Raw genomic sequence first — 20,005 nt, 5'->3', positions numbered from 1 at the left:
TTGCTGAGTCTTTATTTATTCACCTTAGACCTGTAGTTCTGCTTTATGGTCCAGTTTTTTTCTGCGTAAAATATCTCACATGTTAAAAAGCTTTATATGTCCATTTCACAGCAGCCACTAGATGCCAACAGAGATGCCCTATGACCTGACTGCTTTCTCTCGTTGAGGATTTGAAAACACACGTGTAAGCGGTGTGAGGTAGATCTGGGTGAATGACTCTGAGAGCGTGTTGCCTAATAGCATTTTAAGCATATTTTCAGGGACTTTAATAATTCACATTGACAGCTCACTAGATACTGAGAATCTATCAAATATTATAGCCTTTGAGGCCTTTAGTCGCAAAAATGTACAGTTTTTGCCCGGCCAGCAGCACTTCACATTCTTTATTTATTATTTAGTGGTGAGTCGAATGAAATTCCATGGTGATAATAAGCTTACGTGTATGTATATGTGTGTGTGTGTGTATATATATATATGTATATACACAAACCCCCATAATTGGTTTGACAGACATGAAATAGTATTTTTGCACCAAAAGGTAATTACCAAAGTGTTACTACCCGAAAATGTTGCATATCTTGGTGTGATGTAGAGTATATCCTGAAAAGTTGAGGAAACTGGACAAGCAGAGGGGAAAAAAGAACTGGCAGCCCTAAAAAGTTTCTGAAACAATATCTAAGAGTCATGTCCTTAAGACACAGGAAAGAAATTCAGTAAAAACCTGAAACGGCCTGAAAAATGCATCTGGCCTTTCAGTCGATCTAGCTACTGTTTCCTGAAACTTCATCACAAACGGTTTTAGTGGAAGTGTGGCTGTCAAGAAGGAGCTGGACTCAAAACCAGTGGCAACAGGTCTGATGGAGTGATTGAAATGTTCAAATTGTTGTCAATAAATATAGAGGAGATCAGGAACCAGTTGAGCTCTAGCAAAAAACATAGATCTCCTTGGTTGAAAACTTAAAATCTATGTTAAGGTTTTGTGCAACAACTCCATAGAATAGGCAACCATACACTCCCACTAGACTGCTACTTTACAATTTCAAATACCAGTGTCTTGTAATTTTCTGATGAGGTGTCATACAGGTTCAGCCTTTAATAGTAAGTCTTTAAAAGCAGGTGTATTGCAAGAATGCAAGAGCACTAAATCCTTAGGACCAGAGAAAGAGAGAAATACTGGGAATTCTGAAGTGGCTCATCTTCCTATGAAGGGTTGAGGCCAAAAAATGTACATATTGGATATTCCTAAAATATTCAGAGTCTTTGCATTTGAACATATTTCTGTTTTGAATCAGACGTTACAGACTCTTCGGGTTATGCCCCAGCATCTGTCATTATTCCTCACATATGGAGATATAGATCAAACACGCATCGTTTTTGCTGCTAATACCACCCTGTGAGACATTTCTATCTACCACGAATGAGATACCACTGCTGACTTGATGCAGTGTTAATGTTGTTGTGTAGCCTTGCCTTTGGTTTTAGCACCTCAGCAGTGAACGCAGCGGTTACAAGCTGTTGTGGGGTGATCTGTTGACTCCCCATAGTCCTGTTTGCTACTACTGTAAAGAGAGGTTGGGGGGCGGAGAGGGGGTTTCGCTAGCAACACAAGCTGTGAGCAGGGACGCTCGCTGGCCTGGTACAAGCTGTTAACTCATTGGTCCTGCTACAGAGCTGTAGGATGGCAGCGAGGCAGACTGTGGTGAACACTGGCTGGGCTGGTACAAGCTGTCGCGGTCTGTGCTTTTTACAGGCTGTATGGCGAACGCTACAGCTAACGAAGCTATATGGTATGATAACATATACGTGTGGGGAGCCCAACCAGTGCAAGCAGGAGTCGCCTGGAAGCAGCTGTGTTAGTGTAGGCAGTGTTAGCTTGCCGGTTATGCTAACCTGCTTGTCACTATGTTCTGCCAGGGTGGTAGCAGGTCTGGGGTGCTGCAACATGTTCCCACTGCCATCCATCTGTCAGCCCTTGCTCTGAGCACAGGATCTCTCACCTAATGTAATGTTTTCATTATAGTGCTCAATATGGACGCTATAGCATTTTACGCGGTGTGGCCAGGCAGGCAGAGAGGAGGAGTGTTTGGATCCCGGCAACTTGTTCATATGAGCGTCCATCTGTTCCAGACCTGCTGCCCTCGCAGTCAGAGCTTATGTTGTGACATTCTCGGATGTATGTAACGGATGATATATGAAACCGATATATGAAGTCTCTGTGGAGATGGATTGTTGTTCTAGAGATTTCTTGACATGGAAACGAAAAATAGACTGGGGAAAAAAAGATGAAACTAGGTGTTCATTCGGTGCTCGACAGTAATGGAAAATCTCACAATGAGTCAGTCAAACAGAGACGAAAGGAACAGAAAAATGACCTAATTGGGTCTCACATTCAAAAGTTTAATTAGACTTTATAAAACATCCAGATTATTTTGATTAGAGTTTCAATAAAGAAGATTCAGTCAGTAAAGCTAACCGACTACAGCTAATTGTCATGTTTTTTGGGATGCCATTCCAGCATTTGGTGTCTGGAAAACAAAAACTCCAACATAACACCCACGTAGTATGTGCACTCGACAGAGAGAGACTAAGAATAATTATCCTCTTTTTAATTAGGAAAAGGCATCAATACTAAAGTAATAGTCGTGTACTTAATTTGTTTTGGCAAGCGATGAGTGAACAAGGTAGGGTAGATGAGGAAGACGAGCCCAGACGGTGCCAATCAGGATAAACAGAGAATAAGCCTGTACATAAAAGCATGTGTTACTGCTGGTTGTGTGAGAAGGAAAAAAAGTTTCACATTTTTACCCAAACTTCAAACAGTCTGGTTATTACTAGATTATCTGAAATTAATCTCTAAATTCACCCATCATGGTAAACACGATGGAATCTTTAGCCACGAAATTTGTCTCGGTGCTAAAAGGGGATGATTATTGAATATATATTAATCAGGGGTGTAGAAAAATGACTGACAGAAGCATAAAAGGTGGACGTAGCTGTAATGAGGTCACCATTTTTTGCCATCGGCATTTTAGTGTTTTGAAACCAGGTGAGATGAGTGTGGGATGGATCTGACTGTGACACTGAACGCTCATCAGCATGTCCATTATATTTTGTTAACTATATCCTGAATAATCTTCTTTTTGAAACTTAGAATGATAATAATGATTTCTTCAATATGACCCAACATGAGTGGCTGAAGCCATAAACTCTGTTCTCCTAGGACTGGTCAGTGACCCATTGGAAAACTCAGGTTGCTAGTGAAAAATGTGTATTCCTGACCAGTTGACAAGTGATTGCTAATTTCTTCTGCCGGTTGCTGACTGTCACTAAATGAAATTGTTATAAATAGGGTGCTACACCAAATTGCTCCTTGTAATTGCTTTGGTGAATAGCAGGTTGCCACAGTTACCAAAGTTTGCATTGAGTGCAGACACTTGCCAGTACTCTGAAGAAGAACGATGCAAACCAGAAATCGAGAATGTTTGCCTTTAAAGTCATCTTTATTCCTAACTGCTGCAAGCAGCAGTTTAAAAGCTGTAACTTTCACTTGGAAAACTGACACTCGGTTTCTGGTTTGCGTCACACCTTTCACCAGAGACTGTAATCTGATTACTTTTTTCAAGTAACGAGTAATGTAAGGGATTACTATTGCAAAAACGGTAATTAGATTACCGTTACTTTCACGTAGGAACGCTGCGTTACTGTGTTACTAAAACCGTGATTTTTTGCGAGAACGTCTCATGACAGTGACGTAAGCGAGTGCGACGTTCGTGACAACAGCTGTCTGCAGATCATAATATATCGAGTGCGGGACACAGTGTAGCATGCAGCGTTTAAAGCGTGGAAGTACTGACCTTATTTTGAGTTTGATTCCATAAAAAGTGACAAAAACATTAGTGTCCGTTGTGCGTGGGAAGAAAACTTCTTTTTACAGCGAAAAAACCCCTAAACTTCCAAGCAAGCACCGAGTGTACTACGACGTAATGTGAAATTCACAGAGAAACTCGCGGATTCTTCCACTGACCGCTGCAGCACACCTGCACCAGGGTAAACCTCCTCCGCCTACCCCAGTCCTGCTTTACAGGTGAAAATAGAGCAACAGGACCGCTAGTCTTTGATTTTATTTATTTTCTGCTGTGTTTTACTTGCATCTATTTGAAAGAGTGAGTGTAAACACAAAAAAATATTTTATTTTATTTGCTGGAATGTGCAGAAAATAGGTTTAAATGTTAAACAAATTTCTTCCAGTCAGAGAATGTTGCATATAATTTAATTTTTGCTTGATGCATAAAGTTAAAAGATTAAAACTAATAAAACAAGTTTTAAAAAGAGACTTTTCCATTTGATTACATTTTGTATGATGGATTATGCAGAAAAAGTAGAATTGGGCTGAAAGATCTATCGCTTTATCACCTATTCAGGTTGTAAATCGTGTTTTTAAAAAGTAACTAAGTAACTAAGTAATTGATTACTTTTGAAAATAAGTAATCAGTAAAGTAACGGGATTACTTTTTGGGGGAAGTAATCAGTAATTAGTAACTGATTACTTTTTTCAAGTAACTTGACCAACACTGCCTTTCACATTTTCACTGCTACTGTGGTGAGTAGTTCACAAGTGTTTGCAGACAAGTCAGTGTCTCCAGTGCAATTTACAAGCAACTGCAGCAACCTGCTAGTGACCAAAGCAATTACAAAGAGGTTTTTGGTCATCTTAAACATCTTTCCAACCAGTTTAATGCTAGTGACTGGCAGCAACCACACACCAGCTAGTCCCAGAATACACACTTAATGACCAGTGGTTACCAGGGCCTCACTGACCGGTCTCCAGGCCTAGCAATTTTTACAAAATCTGGAAACAACCTCCAGCAAACTTTTGCAAACAGCAATCAATACATATTTTTAATCACAATCAGGGGTTGTGGGGTATTTGCAGACAGGTATGTAGTCATTTGTGACCAAAGGCTAAATTCTATAGGAAGTATTTTTTGCAACCGCGGGTATCGCCCCCTGGCGGTCTTTAAAAGAATGCCGGTTTAAGGCACTTCCTATTAGCCTTCACTTTTTATACCCAGAAGCGATATCCATGTTTTACATTGTCTGTGTGAATGATATGTAAATGATAATGTCGTGCATTTCCTGTTAGTGTCCCCAGAAGGCCTTAAAATCAGTTATGTCAGCTTTTGTTCAGTCAGGGTTAGGCTTTTAAAGGACTATCAATACATTTTTAACAAGACTACTAGGGTACAGTCACGCTAATGTCTCCTAAATCACTTTAGTATAGCAGCGAGCTATGAGCTGAGCTGTGCAGTGACTCTGCCCTCATGCTCATGTGTTATAGATTTAATGATCAGCATATGCTCATTAGAGCTACAAATACAGTTACAATCACTACATCTAAAGCTATTATAGAGGGCCTTATGCACAGACTTACAAAGACTGGAGGAGACATACAGCTTCCTCTGTTTTTCATGCTTTTTTGTATGCGGATTGAATGGTGATGCCATGGTTTACACAAAGTGTAGAGCTGTCTGTACGGGCAGCAAACCTGGGGATAAAACAGCCACGTAATGGTATAATGGTTGCTGTGAATTGCCTGCAGTGAGAACAACTGCCACATTGAGTGCAAGCAAACGCTTGCATTGTATTTTGCGACAATACCGACTCTGAAAAAAACAAAAGGAAAGTGAAAAAGCCAGCGCGCTGAAGCACTGTTGTCCAACACTGACTCTTTTTGAAGTCAGCTGTCTGCACATGTACACAGCGGCTCACTTAAAAGATGTTTGAAAATCAGATTGCATGTGTGCTTCTGTGTTTTCGTAGCCATGCGTGTGTTTTTGCGCGCACGTGTGTGTCTGTTTGCATGCACTCTCAGCAGCAGGAGGCTGTAACGTGTACCATGCACACTCTGTAATCACCACTGTTTATGACTGCATAAAACAACACTCGCTCCCTCTTTCTGTCCCCCTTCCCTCACTTTTACAGACACACATTTACAGCTGCTGTCTCACTGGCTGTGTGATTATCGCCGTCTGGTTCGGGGCTCTTATCAGTGTTGTGACGGAAGTGCGCACGCACACAACACACCTTCAGCCTGCCTGGCTCTCTCCCTCACTTTTCCTTCTCTTTTTCCTCCTCTTTCTTTCCTCTCGCTCAGCTGTGTCGCGTCCTTTCCCCAGCGGCATCGTGGTGTTGCGTCTGCGCTTGCCTTGCCGAGCCGTGTGCCAGTTCAGGATTGGCATTAAAGCCAGACATGAGCTCATCGGCCCAGCTGGGCAGACAGCCCATTACAATGCTCAGCAGAGCCCTACCGCAGGGGTGAAAAGAGCTCAATACCTGCTGATTATCTACTCTTCCTCTCTGTCTGTGCCTCTGCGTCCCTCCCTCCCTCACTCACTGGCTTTTGCTTTCACTTTGTTTCTTCTTCTTTCGTTGGCACCTCTCTTTTCCCTCTCTGCTTTTTCTTTTCTCTGTTATTCCTCGACTTTTTCCTTTCCTTACTTTCTACTCTCTTTTTCTTCTACTATCCCTTATTTTTTTAATCTCCCCTTTATTCATTTTTTCTTTTATATTCCCACTTTCTTTCATTTTATCTTCCCTGTTTTGCCCTCTTCTTTTCTCTCCTCCCCTGTTTTATCTCATTTTCTCCTCATACATTTTCTTCTTCTATGCTTTCCTTTTATCTTGCCTTGTCTATTCCTCCTGTCTTCTTTTCTTTTATTCTTTGGTGTCCTTTTTTCACACTCCTTTTGCTCACCTTTTCTTCTTTTTTTTCTTCTCGTCCTCTCTTCATTCATCCCTTTACTCGATCTCAGTATCCTCCACCTCAGGCTCTGTCTCTCTCTTCGTGAACTGTCTTATTCTCACACACACACACACACACACACACACACACACACACACACACACACACACACACTCTGCATCTTTCTGTCTGCGCTGTCATCCTCCTTTCTCTTCTTCTAGCTATCTGTCTCTGACACACACATGCATAACTTTTCACTGAGGGCTGTGGTGTCATTGCAGTGGAGCCTGCGGCAGTAAGAGAGGTAGGGAGGGGTATTCTTTTCAAATGACAGGGGTGTAAGTGAGGTGTGTGCGTTTGTGTGTGTGTGAAAATGACAGGGGTGGGAAGCCAGACAGCTGGTGCACCTGTGTGGACAGGATATGACACGGCACTGCAGCCAGACAAGGGCAGGAAGCTGCAAATATGATGTGGCATGCCAGACGTTTTTATTGAACGCAACTCTCTACTCTGCAATCTGACTGTCTGGAGTGGCCTTTCTGTTACTTAGCGCTCCGCTGAAGATGCCGAGCTACAGTCGATGCCTAAGCAAACACTCTCTCTCTCTTTCTCTCTCTCTTTCTCTCCTCCCTCGCTCTTCAGCGTTGTCAGCTGGTGAGATGCATTGCGGTTAATTCATGAATCCCATTCAGCCTTGTTATTAAGGCTGAGTCATATCCATCTTTTGTTCTGACATTTGGAAAGGCATTCAGTAATACCCACTCCACACAGAAGTCACGGGGTGTTTCGAGTTATTAGTCTGACTGAAAATGTTATGTTATAGTCAAAATGGATCCTTCGTCATGCGCAAATACTTTCATCACACGAGTCCCACGATAGAGGCTTTTTTGGGATAAACAGGCATTAGTGATGCAGGCAAGAAAGTGCTCCTCTTCTTCCTCTGTGCTGTGTTCATTTACAGTGTCACAGGTTATCCCAAACGGTTCACAGCCTGTCAGTTTCTGCTCTTTCTCTGATTTTTGGGGGGAGTTCTGTGGTCACATAGATGAATATTTCATTCAGTTATCTGCTTCCACTGTATTAACCATTTTTGCTGTTTTGGGAATGATTTCCACCTCCTATTTATTTATTTGGTCAGTATTCCAAATACAAAAGGTTTTTTGTCACCTGTGCAGTCCAGTCACCTTCTCAAAGAAGGAAGATGTATTTCTTTTGTTCTGCATGCAACTCCATCCTGTTTGCATGTCAATTTTCAATTGGAAAACTCATGTGTTAAAAAAATGTTGTTAACATCCTAAAAAGATTCATTTTAACCCAAAATCATGGCCTTTTTTTCAAAGGCTAACCAAGTCAAGCTTAGGGTTAGTTCCCGAAGGGTATGAGCTCATTGATCAACAGATCCATTGCATATGCAATCTGCTTTGAAACCCACCTCTACCTCAAAATCTCCTTTTATGCCTTTTCTGACAGTTTTGATTTGATTGGCTGTTTTATTTTGAACATGCAAAATAATTGTAATCAGAAAAAAGTATAAGAAATAAAAGAAAGTTGCCATGAATAACTCTGTATAGCACACAATTTACTTGCTCGAAAAGGAGAAGGATAAAGTTTACACTTGCTACAAATTAGTAGTCATTGAGATATAATGAGACTATATATATTTAAAACTGTATCCAAGGCTACACACACTTAGATAGTACACATTGCAAAACAACAAACTAGATTTTTTCACTAACGTATACAGCCTGAGATTAACATCCCTCTAAGTCCTGCATCTCGTGAAAATGATCTCCTTTTATTTGTTTTTAAACTGAGTTATGATTGGACATTCTTTTAATTCCACCCTTAAACTTTTCCACACACATAAACACATGTGATGTTTTTATGCTCATGAAACCCTTTGAACCTTTACATGTGATATTGGGCTCAACAAATAAAACTGAACTTAGTACCTGCTGACACCTGCTCTGTGCTGCACTGGGGCCCTGCTGCTGCTGAAGGGATATTTTAAGCAGTCATATAGAAGCAACTACCTGTTTGCTGTGTTTTCAGCAGAAAATGATATCCCGCTTGTTGTACGCAGCACACTGTTCTATAAAATATTACGTTTTATATACCTGTTTTTTCTGTTATTTTTCATTATAATTTAACCAGAAATAAAAGACTTGATTCAAAACACAAAATGAGGTGTTGGCGTAGTTTTCTGTATAAAAAAGTCCTTCTCATACAGGAAAAAATACTGTATTTAGTGTAAAGTATAACTGTGATTTGGCCTTTAAACAGGTCACTGTGAAAACTTTAGTCTGTCTTTAAAAAAAATGAGCCGTAGAACGAGACTTTTTATTTTCCCTGTGTCCTCCTCTGTGCTCCCTCGTGCCATCTGATAAAGACGAGGCATAATTGATTCAAAGCTTAAACATTCACCTGGGAGACAGCTTTGATTTCACAAGTAATGGAGCGACAGAGAGGAGACACGAGAAGAACTGAAGCAGACACCAGGGAAGGAAAACAACTTTTTCCACTCTGTGTTTGGGATTACTGGATGGAAACAGGCCTCTTTCTGAGATGAGCCACAAGATGGCGCTATAAAGTAGCTTGCAGCTCAGCACCACACTGGCTGGGATGGAGAAGTTGCCCTTGTTTTTTTAAGAGGGGAGGGATGGAGCTACCTTCCACTGAGGCCTTGCTGTGCTGCTTTTTCCTCCAGTACTGGCCCGACCACATCACTGATGCACTCATGGTCTCCTCACAAACAACTCATCTAAACTCTGAGTCATCCGTGGCATCTTTTATACTGTTACAGTCATCTGTCAGCTGTCTTTTTATCTGGAAAGTCACGGGGAAGTGACAGGTGGGAAATGGTCCGTGTATCCAAACATACATATGCATGAGACGGGCTTCCTGTGGCTAAAGATGGACCTGTTGCCATCCGAAGTGTGGGTTTTGTGCAGACACACGGTGGTGGTGTTTCCTCTCCTGCCTACGCTGCATTAAAAAGTGTGCATTGTCAGATCTTTAAAGGGCTGTCACGTTAACACGCTGCGCTTCGATTCACAAAACAGCAGCAACAGTAACACTAACACTGCAGTGAACTCCTGAGTAAGCATGTGTGAGCAGGAAAGCCCCGCACCCCCAAAGTTCCTAAAATAGATCCACGTGCACGTGCCGAGCATGATAAACCTATCAACCTAAAGTTAGGATTCCTCAAATACATGATGAGACAGACGTTTCCCGAGAGACCCACAGAGAGAGCGCCTGTGTGTGTGTGCAGACTATAGGCTGGTGGGGGTGGGGTGGGGGGCTGGTAGACACGAGTGCATTTGGTATTCAGCCGTGCCTAGTATTTATCTGTCTGCTGGCTGTCTGGTCTGGTCTGGCCTGTTAGTGGTGTCACCCTGCGTGCTCCCCAGGGGACTAAATTGACGCTCCAGACAGACTGTGCATGTGTGCGCTTGCATTTTTGTGGTGGTGATGGTGGATAGATGCGGGTTGCAAGAGTGTGAATCGATGTGTGTCTGTCTGTGGATGAGAGCTTGTCTGGGATGTGTGTGCATGGCAGTGACCTCAGATCAAGACATTAAAAAAAATGTAAAAAATGCTCTTTAGTGCTTTGATATCGTTGCTTTAGCTGACAACACAGCAGCGCCTCAGTTTGTTGCTTCAATAAAATTATGACAGCTGCCAGTGGTTTGTAAATTGTTTCAGGGTCACGCAATCTGTTCTCTTCCAAAGGTGTCAGTCCACTCGTAGAGGAGTGTAGAAGCCGCTGTCAAGGAAAATATTTTTGCATGATTGGATATAGAACTTGGCTAGTGATGCGGCACTTAATGCAGAACATCTGTCGGAGGTCTTTGCTTTTCCCATTTACTTATTTTCCTTCACAGAGGTCCATTTCGTTTTATTGCCTTCGGTTACTGATGTCTTCAGAGTGAAAACGGTCAAACCGCACCCCTCTGAGCAGGCATTTCTCATTTTTCACTCCCAGCACACACGATATGTGATGCGATTTTCTCCCATGGCATTTCTATGATTTGCTGCAGAAGTGGTGTGCAAGAGAGCAGGCCTGTGATCAGAAAAGCCAATCCTATATTATTCCCTCTTTGCTCTATATTCTTGGAATGCCACCTGGAAGAGCTTCATTCCTCCTGTAAAATGGTCCGTGGATCATCACGAGGCCATGCAGTTGGTAAAAGGCTCCAAGCCTGGCCCGCTCATTACTCCAAACATCATCTCTGGTCTTTCATATAATTACTTGTTGCCAGTTCATGCTTTCCATGTCCACAGACTGATGAGGTTCCATTTATACTAGAACAGGGCACACGTCCGTCTGCTACATTTATTTTTTTTCCACATAAATGGCAACTTTGAGGACTGAAAATGAAGCTAATTACCAAGTAGTAAAAATTGCAGTTCCTTTAACATCCACTTGAGGCTGTATCCAAAAGTGAGACAGTCCCCATAGACTTTTGTGTTAAAATGCCCGACGTCATCCATGAAAATGACTTTGTACTGGGATGGTGTGGAGACCAGTGTTGCCGTTCTGATGGACAGGTATGCCAACAAAAGTATTGGTAGCTGGAAGCTGTTTGCTCGGTTTCAACTACACTAATTCAAGTCACTGAATTAGGCCACCTGATTGTTTTTGTGCTGTTGGTACCTTTTGGAATTATCTGGCAAATAATAAAAATAAATTAAAATAAATTGCATGCTCTGTGGTACAAGCCAACCAAAACTCAGTTTTGCTGAGTGAAGTTCTCTTATTTTATTGCAGTTACTTGATTGTCAGACATTTACACATGCTAATAATGGGCATGAGGTCATGGTAAGTTTAGGTGTTTCCAGAGAGGAATGATTGTAAAGCATACATATTTAATGACTTTAAAGAACAAGTATTGGGTGCACAAGTTTGTGTAAATTGGAGAAAACCCCCCACTAATATTTGGTTAAACAGCAATCTTGACCTATATTCACATTGAATAGAGGTATGTTTGGAGGATTAAAGGTGAGGCTTTCAAACTTAAGAACACTGTACCAACTGTCAAGCACGGTAGTGGCACCATCATACTCAGTGGTGGTTTTCCTGTCAGTGATACTGGTAGAAGTAGTAGAAAAATTCTTCTACTTCACCTCAAATCAACAGCTACACAGCTAGACACAAGTGGGCGTTCCAACAAGAGAAACACACATGAAAACGTGTTTTGGAATGGATAAAGCAGGCTAACATTAAGCTGCCAGAATGGCCTTTCAAAAGCCCTGACCTAATGAACATTTGTGGACTATGCTTAAAAATCAGGGTTATGTGAAAAAATCAATCAATTATGCAAAGAAGAGTAATTAAATATCCACTCAGAATTATCCTAAAAGCTTGGGGATGGCTACCAAAAGCATCTGATTAAGATAACATTTGATAAGGGATATTAAACCAAAAACAGTGTACACTTTTGACACGTTTTGGATAATCCAAATAAGGGGATCCAGAATAAATTAAAACTTGAGCACACAATTCTTGGTCAGAGTTTAAAGAACAGTTGAAATAAATTATGAAAAGCCCATGACATTAATGATAATCACTACATGTAAATCTTTGACCACAACTAAATATGTGTCTGTGCTTTACAGTCACATGATTTATAGATGCAGCTTGCTAACCAAGTTTGCTAACCTTAGCAATGTGATCTCTGACATGGTAGTGACCAATGTGGGAACCCAGAAATCTTTAATACACAGCTTATGGTTCCAGACAGCAATAGGATAGGGGAAAAAAGTGACTTCAGGACTACTAGATCAAGAGTTCCTGCAACACTTATAGCAAAATATAGCAGAATACACTAATGTGTTTCCTTGTAGAGCAGATCTTTTAATAATAAATAATTTTAAAAAAAACCCCCAATGTGAATTCTCTTGCACAGCCTCAATGATGTGTTTGACTATAAAGTATCCTTTATAGTATATTAGAGTATCCTTTATAGTATCTTTAGATGCACCTGCAAATTCAGGAATCTAATATGACCAGCTAAGAGACTATTAACCTACTACTTGTTTTATCCTCTGCACAAATAAAGTCAAAAACTTGCAAGCTCTATGATGACCTTGCTTGGTCCCTGAACCTTAGCTTGGGAACCTCCTGGACTAGATTGGCATTCAGAGCCCCTCTCAGATTTGAGCAGCCCAGTATATTTATAGACTGTGTATGTGTGTGTTTGTGTGTGTTGGGTGGAAGGGCTGCACTGTTGGTTAGATCAAGCAGGGATGTGCCGGAGTGGAGGTGGGGGGTTTTGCCTCTCTGCTGCACATGTGGCCCTGAACCACAAGACTAGCATGGGGGGTCACCTCAAGGTTAGCCCCTTCAAAGAGCCGACTCTATTGGCTGTGGCCGGCCATAACAAGGGAGTGAAACTCGAAGCGCTTTCCCCACCCTCCCCAAATAACACACCAGACCTACCAGGTCCAGCCCTCCTCTCTCCCCCCAACTCCTTTCTCTCACAGCCATTGTCAGCCACGACCGTGCCGTCTGCTAGATTTCTAAGTCAGGTCAGCCACCTCTTTCAGCCCCACCAATGTGCGGCCTGGCCCTGCAGCCTAGACACGCGTGCACACACATATACTACCATAAAGTACAACCGCTGTCCCATCCTCTGTGTCTCATCCTCACTGTCATATTAAAATGTGGGAATGTCAGTACATGTGATGGTCATTAATTTGAAGTTTTGTTGGATTTAGTGTCAATTACATACAGGGTGTGGGACTACGTTTCATTTTGTTGCTTTTTTTTCTAGCTGGCTGAAGTCAGGGTAGTGATATTTCTCAGCGCTCCTGAAGGCAGCGCCTCTTCCCTCCCCTACCCCGTCGCTGTCCCTCCCCCGAAGCTCGCTGATAGGCCGCTGCGGCATTCTGTCAGTTTATGGGCGTGGCTTGAGGACGCTGTGTCTGCCGTGCTGTAGTAGGGTAAAGACAGCTGCTCTCAGCGACGGAGGAGGGAACGGAAAAAGCCGTACAATGCGTTAGCCACAGGCAATGGCTCGTCCCCAGCTCTCCCAGTGATTCTGTTGCCGAGCCGCTCCGAGAGAATTATGGCGTGAGAAAAGCCGTGGGATAATTAAAGCGAAACTGTCGGGAGTTACTTGTAGCGGCAGACTCCGCTGCTGCTGCTGCTGCCTGGAAGTTTTTCGTTGTTTTCCCGTCGGGGGCCCCGACGCTGGCGGCGGCGGCGGCGGCGGCTCTCTCCCCGGAGCGGTGTCCCGGTCTGCCCAGCCCCATGCAAAACCTAACGGCCCCTGGCGGCCCCGGCAACTCCAATGTCACCTGCTCCTGCAACTGCACCGCTTCCCAGCCACAGGGAATGGAGATATGTGAGTAACATTAGCTGCTCCTCTTACGAGTTCTTCTGACCTTAAAAACCTACCGATAGACTTTAGTGCCTAATCCGTTTTATGTGCACTCTCCAGTGTGGCAACAGAAGGACAACAAATCAGACTTAGTGTTCATCCAACACTGTTAAACAGTTCTGCTATTAACTCGCTGTGGGCCGCTCTAAATACCTTAGAGGAAACCGATAATTCTTCTGTATGGACTTTCAGCATGTCTGCGCTGTCCAGCAGAAAGTTTATGGTGACCTCATAGCACTTAGTGGTATTTATAACCTCTTTTATTGTCTTTATTTGACTTAATATGTGTCTCTACCACACCGTGTGGACTTTTTAGTGGTTATGTCAGGCGTTGGCGTAAGTTTAAGCTCTTAGGTGCCCATTACTATTACTCCGGCACACTGTAGTACTCAACAGTTAGCTTATTAAGAAATGTCAATATGTGTGTACTTCCAGCTTAGTATTATCAAAGCTTTTCATAATCTACTGCGTTTTCCAGTTGTAGTATTTTTTCTCACTTGAAGTTGGGTTCACAGTGGCACTGTATGACCCTATAGGGCTGCCTGGCTGTGCATATGCTCTGAGAGCTCACCACAGAGGGTTAAATAGTTTGCCTGTCAGCACAGACAGGAAACGCTTGAATGGTATGTTATGTCTGTCTGCCTTCTGAGCAGCCCAAAGAGAAACTATCATTATCAGCTCTGCTCTAATGCTGCTGCCTGCTAGATCCACTGCAGATGTTCCTCTTTATGACTGAGCATTCAGGAAAAAAGGAAAAAAAAAAAAAAAAGCACAGCAGGCAGACATGTAGAGACAGCAGAGGACAGCCAAACGCACAGTGAGTGTACCCATGCCGTGTGACAGATCTCCAGACAGACAGACAGACAGAGGAAGACAAATAAACAGGAGACGGGCACATAGCAGACAAGGCGGGTAGATTCACAACCAGGCAGCCAGGCAAGTACCGACAGAGATATAAACAGAGATGCGGGAGAGCCAGACAGGCAGATATATTGACAGACAGACACGCAGACAAGCTACAGACGTACGGACAGAAGGACAGACAGAGTTACACTGATGTGTAATTTCCACTGGGGTCGAGGCCAGGGCCGGGCAACATGAGGTGAACACAGGATATTAGATTCAGATTTGGCAGCAGAGTGTGGTTGTGCTGACGCCACATTGCAACCAAGAAGTAAGTGTGTGTGTGTGTGTGCACGCCTGTGCGCTTATCTGGCAGACGGACTGGTGTTCCTCCATTCGCTTTTTCTGTGGCATCATGGTACTGCTAGCCAGGAAAAGCACATAGTCAGGCATGAAGTGGTGCACACACAGATCGACTGGTACAGCACGGAGCCTAATTAGATAATCCAGGAGGACTGTCTCAGACTGAGCAGTGCAGCAAGAGGAGGGAAAAAGTGGAATGGTTGCTCTGATTGACACTTGCAGAGTATTAAACTAGCAAACAAACTGCATTGTGGGTTCACACTCACAACTTTGAATAAATGCTGGCCTGGTATTTTCAGTGCATTTCTCTTCATCTTAATGTCTCACTAGTTGCAGGGAGCTCCATTCACAAGTGGTTTGAAATAGCTGTGTTCTACTGTAGTGGCCGTCTGGTTTGAAAAGAGCTCTTGTTTGTCGGCTGTGTTGTCATGCAGACTCGGCAAGGCTGAATAATGCAGCTCATGCTTTGATGATTTCTCTGGCTGCAGAAAAGAGCTACAGTCTGCCTCTTTTCTTTTTTTCTCTCTCTCCCCTTTTTTATAAAGCAGAGCAGGCGTCTCACTGGTGTGTTTCCTCTTTCATTCAGACGAGGAGGAAAATTGAAAGGGACTTGGAACATAGAGGGATCACAGCGCAGACAGTGTGTCATGGCCAGGAACTGAACCTCAGCCTACACTGGGATTCACATGTAGGATTTGAAAGGCAGAGACCTCTTAACAAGTGTTAGTCTCCTAGCTGTTGCTGTGCTTGGATTCATTGTGTGGTGCATTTATCTCATATAGTAGGTATTTTAAAGTCCTGTGTTCACACAGCAGCACCAGTCGCTGCGCATCCTTTAGCTTTAACCTACAGTTAGCTGCCCGGCTAAAGAGGCAGAGAGAGAAAAGCTTTAACTGGATAGCGGCTCACCTTTTCTTGTGAAGGTGTCGTCGCTGCAGGGTCACACTGCAAACATGTGTTCGGCAAACATTTTCCTCTCTTAAGTCATTTAATCTGATCTTGACTCTTACTGCTATTATCAAGGGAAATGCTATATGTCAGCTGCCTTAGATCATTCCGCTTGAACCTAATGCAAACCCTGTTTACATAAAACCTTGGGAAATTGTCTCAATAGTAATGCAGTGGTTGGTCCTGTAATCTGGATTGAAAATGGTTAAATCAGGAAAACTGATTGGAAAAGTAGGATTGTATTTTGGGACAAGACTGCAGATGAGCTGCTGCATAATGGCATCATTCAATTAGGTAAGAGTCAGACGCAAGCATGATGCTGAGTTGACCGAGTGACATGGGAGACGCCACAATAACAGACCAGTTGTAGCTTCCTTGTTTTTCCAAACTTGAGTGATGTCATTGGTTGAGGAGATGCCGGGGACCAATAGATGATTGTGAGCCTGTACCATACCGGCTTTCTTATGTTTGGACTGAAAAAGCAATCGCGCTGCAATTATCGATCCTTTAGCCTGGTTTATACAGTACACAACAACTATATTGTAACCAAATGTGTCGAAAATAAAACTCAAAATACAAAATACAAACCCTTGTGTAGAGTATTCCTAGAATTATCCTCCTGGTTCTTAAGAAGCACGCACAAACACACACATCTTTCTCTGGGGAATGTCCTGGGTCCCTGTATCGGAGACTTAAGTGACCGTCTGCGCTGTGTGTATGTAACAGTTAGCCTGCAGCGGGGGCAAGCCAGCCAGACGGATGTAAACGGCCTGATCTGTAATCCTGTGTGTGAGTGGTGTTAGTGTGTAGGTGGCAGCGGGGTCATCTGTCAACTACCTCAGGCCAAACACGCACACGGCTACTTGTTGACTCTCCCTCAAACGCACACGCAAAAATGTACACATGGGCACACGCACACACACATTTACAGATGTATACACACAGACACAGACAGGCACTCTCAGGCTCAGCCAATATTTACCCTGCAGTCTGCAGCCAGACAGCCAATCCAATCTCTCACTAAGCTCTTTGTTGTGTGTTTGGGGTTAGGGGTGGGTTTTTTTTTTGGTTTGTTTGTAGAGGTGTTGTTGACTTGGAATTAGTTTAGTTTTTATTTAGTTTTGTTGTTAATGAATTTTAATATAGAAATTCAGGGAGCTTGGGGAGGGGAGTGGCGAAGACAACCAAACAACAACATTTAAAGAAAAAAAGACACCCCCCCCGACAGATTTATTTTGCGATCACTGCTCTTGTAATTAATTTCACAGGGAATTTCTGCACTTGGTTAGTGTCTCTCAATGGGGACTTATTTAGTCTGCCACCTCTCATGAGCTGAGGGGTGTAGCAGTAGAACAGCAGTGCTCAACTTGCAGGCGTTAAGAAAGAGCTCCTTGTCTTTTGGTACAGAGGTGGTGACGGGGGTCCCCGGACCCACTTTTTTCACCACAGAGCTGACCTCCAGACACACCATGCAGACCTGAGAGTAACAGTAGCTCACCTTTGGGCAAAGCCGCTGTGAAAATATAAAGACGTTTGATGTAGGTTTTACCAATTGCTTGAGCATTAGTCAAAATTTATATATTTATATATCATATATAATAAATCTATGAGAAGCTATTTTAATTTGTCTTTTTTTTTTTTTTTTTTTGTTAAAGCAAAATTTAACTGCAGCATCTCACTTAAAAGGATTTGCAGCTCTTTGTCTTTTGTGATAATTGGCTATAATGTACATCTTTCACTGAATTCTTAGACTTAGACTTAGAATAGTAATCAGGATAATATATTCGCAGAGTATAAACTAATAGACATGGCTCTAATATTGCTTTTTTTTTTTTTCAGCACTCTGTTGGAGCCTCTTAACTGCCACCAGGTCACTCACCTAGTGTTGGAGGTAGAACTGGGTTTTGTTGTTTACCCACTTTGTTTTTTAGATGTAAGTCCCCTTTCAGGTTCAGGTTGTTAGCACTGATTGGTTTCCTAGCACACATTTTACAAACATGACATGAATATTCCAAAGGGCAATTTTTTTTAAAAACAAGTTTATTTGTTTGCCGTGCGCTACAGCGGTATGGAAAGCAGCTTTGTCGCTGACGTGTGACAGCTCTTGTTTGTTTGGGCTGAGTGTCTCGGTCTCCATGTTACAGAGCCTCTTGTTAGAGTCCACGTTATAAAATATTTAATATGTCATGTTAGCGCAGCAGGGGTACGATTTGTTACGCTTTTTTTTTTTTTTTTTTTTTTTTTTTCTTTGCTTTTTTTGGGAGCATGTTTTCTGTAGTTTTCGGCCTTAAATCAGCTTGACCACCGTTCGGCTCTCCCCCCTCAACAACGTTCTTATCTCCCGGCTGTGTAACCCCGTGGTTTTGGAATCAAACTGACAACCCTTGACGCTCCAGACACTGTGGAAAATGCAGCCCTGGAGCTGCAGCTTGTCTTTCTTCAGCTGAACAGGTCAAGTTCAGGAGGCAGCCTCCCCAGCCCAAAGCTGCTGAAAAGGTCAATCCTCGACTTCCTCCTTCCACTCGTCCCGGCAGTACCTTCTCCGCTCCATTCACAAGTTTGTTGCTGGCTGCTGGGACGCCCTTTGTGTCTAGTTTCTGCACCCCCAACACACACATGCACACTCCAGACCTCCTCCCCTAGTTCCCAAAATGCCCTTGGGACTAGGGCAGATTTGTAGTCGTAGTGTGTTTGAAGACAGACCATCCATCAAGTGTGTGTGGTGGGGGTGGGGTTGGTTAGTAGTCTGCTGTCTCTGTCAGCATCCATTTACACACAGTTCGACTGTCTGAGATGCTAAAGAGCTCGGTGAATGAATCAGCCCTGCTGTCTGCTGCGTGTCTTATGACTCCAGGTCTACAGGCACGAGTGGGGACCTATTACAGTCAAACAAGACGCTGCACTCCAGACACACACTGGCAGACAGTAGCCCCCTTTTCCCCCTCATGCTGCAGGTCTGTTTTTCCCAGCATCGAGACAAACGAGATGGTTGGCATGTCTATTAGCCTTTGTGAAACCATGTCTGACTGCACATCTCGTCTCCTGTCCTTACTTGAAACAAAGTGGCGATTACCGCCTTGAAATTAAAAAAAAAAAAAAAAAGGAAAAACAAAACATCAACTGAAATGCTGTGCCACCCGTTGTTTGTCAGATTTTGGGTAATCCGTTTGTTTATGTGAGCAGGAACACCCAGACAGTGGAGTAATGACATGTCTCTTCAAGTGGTTTGCAGGGTTTTCCTTGGATTCTGAGAGGCTTACATGCTGAAGTTTCCACAGGGGTGGCACCGGTGTGTGTGTGTGTGTGTGTGTGTGTGGGGGGGGGGGGGCTTTAGTGCTTCAGACAACATTTAAAAAGTTCTTCTGCAAGACAGATATGCATGGTCGACCATTTTTATGATCACAAAGAAAATCTAGCTTTTGCATAACTCCCTGATATTCAAATAGTCTGTAACAGAAGGGAAGACCTCGACAGGGTATATGCTGTTTCAGCTATTATAAAAATAAAAGGGCTGACAGCTGTGTAACGTGGTGTTTTGCAGCATGCTCTTTGAAGTTTAGCTAATGTATTTAGAACTTTAATCTGTGATGAAAAAGATGATGCATAAAGCAGTATTTTGTATATTTTCTACAGGTGGTAAGGAGCACTCCTACATACATGGGGGGGAAAGGTTGTTTAAAGCTTTTGCTGTACAGAAGAAAAATACAGAGTATGGTTTACATCC

General features: G+C 42.9%; 1 protein-coding gene across 4 annotated transcripts in view; it reads left to right on the top strand.

The window, feature by feature from the left end:
- ldlrad4b (low density lipoprotein receptor class A domain containing 4b) overlaps positions 1 to 20,005 on the top strand; it is a 236,280-nt gene that overhangs the window by 187,883 nt on the left and 28,392 nt on the right. Inside the window, exon 1 of one of the 4 annotated variants that reach the window (XM_005456783.4) lies at positions 12,755 to 14,091. The exons of the other annotated variants lie outside the window; for them this stretch is intronic. Coding sequence (XP_005456840.1) covers positions 13,998 to 14,091 — 94 coding nt within the window. The 5' untranslated portion in view covers positions 12,755 to 13,997. Of the gene's footprint in view, positions 1 to 12,754; positions 14,092 to 20,005 lie in introns of those variants that run through there. 4 annotated transcript variants of the gene reach the window in all.

The sequence above is a fragment of the Oreochromis niloticus genome, linkage group LG11 (genome assembly GCF_001858045.2).
Source record: "Oreochromis niloticus isolate F11D_XX linkage group LG11, O_niloticus_UMD_NMBU, whole genome shotgun sequence".
In the NCBI taxonomy this organism is placed as follows: Eukaryota; Metazoa; Chordata; class Actinopteri; order Cichliformes; family Cichlidae; genus Oreochromis; species Oreochromis niloticus.
This window is presented reverse-complemented; position numbering and strand designations above follow the sequence as displayed.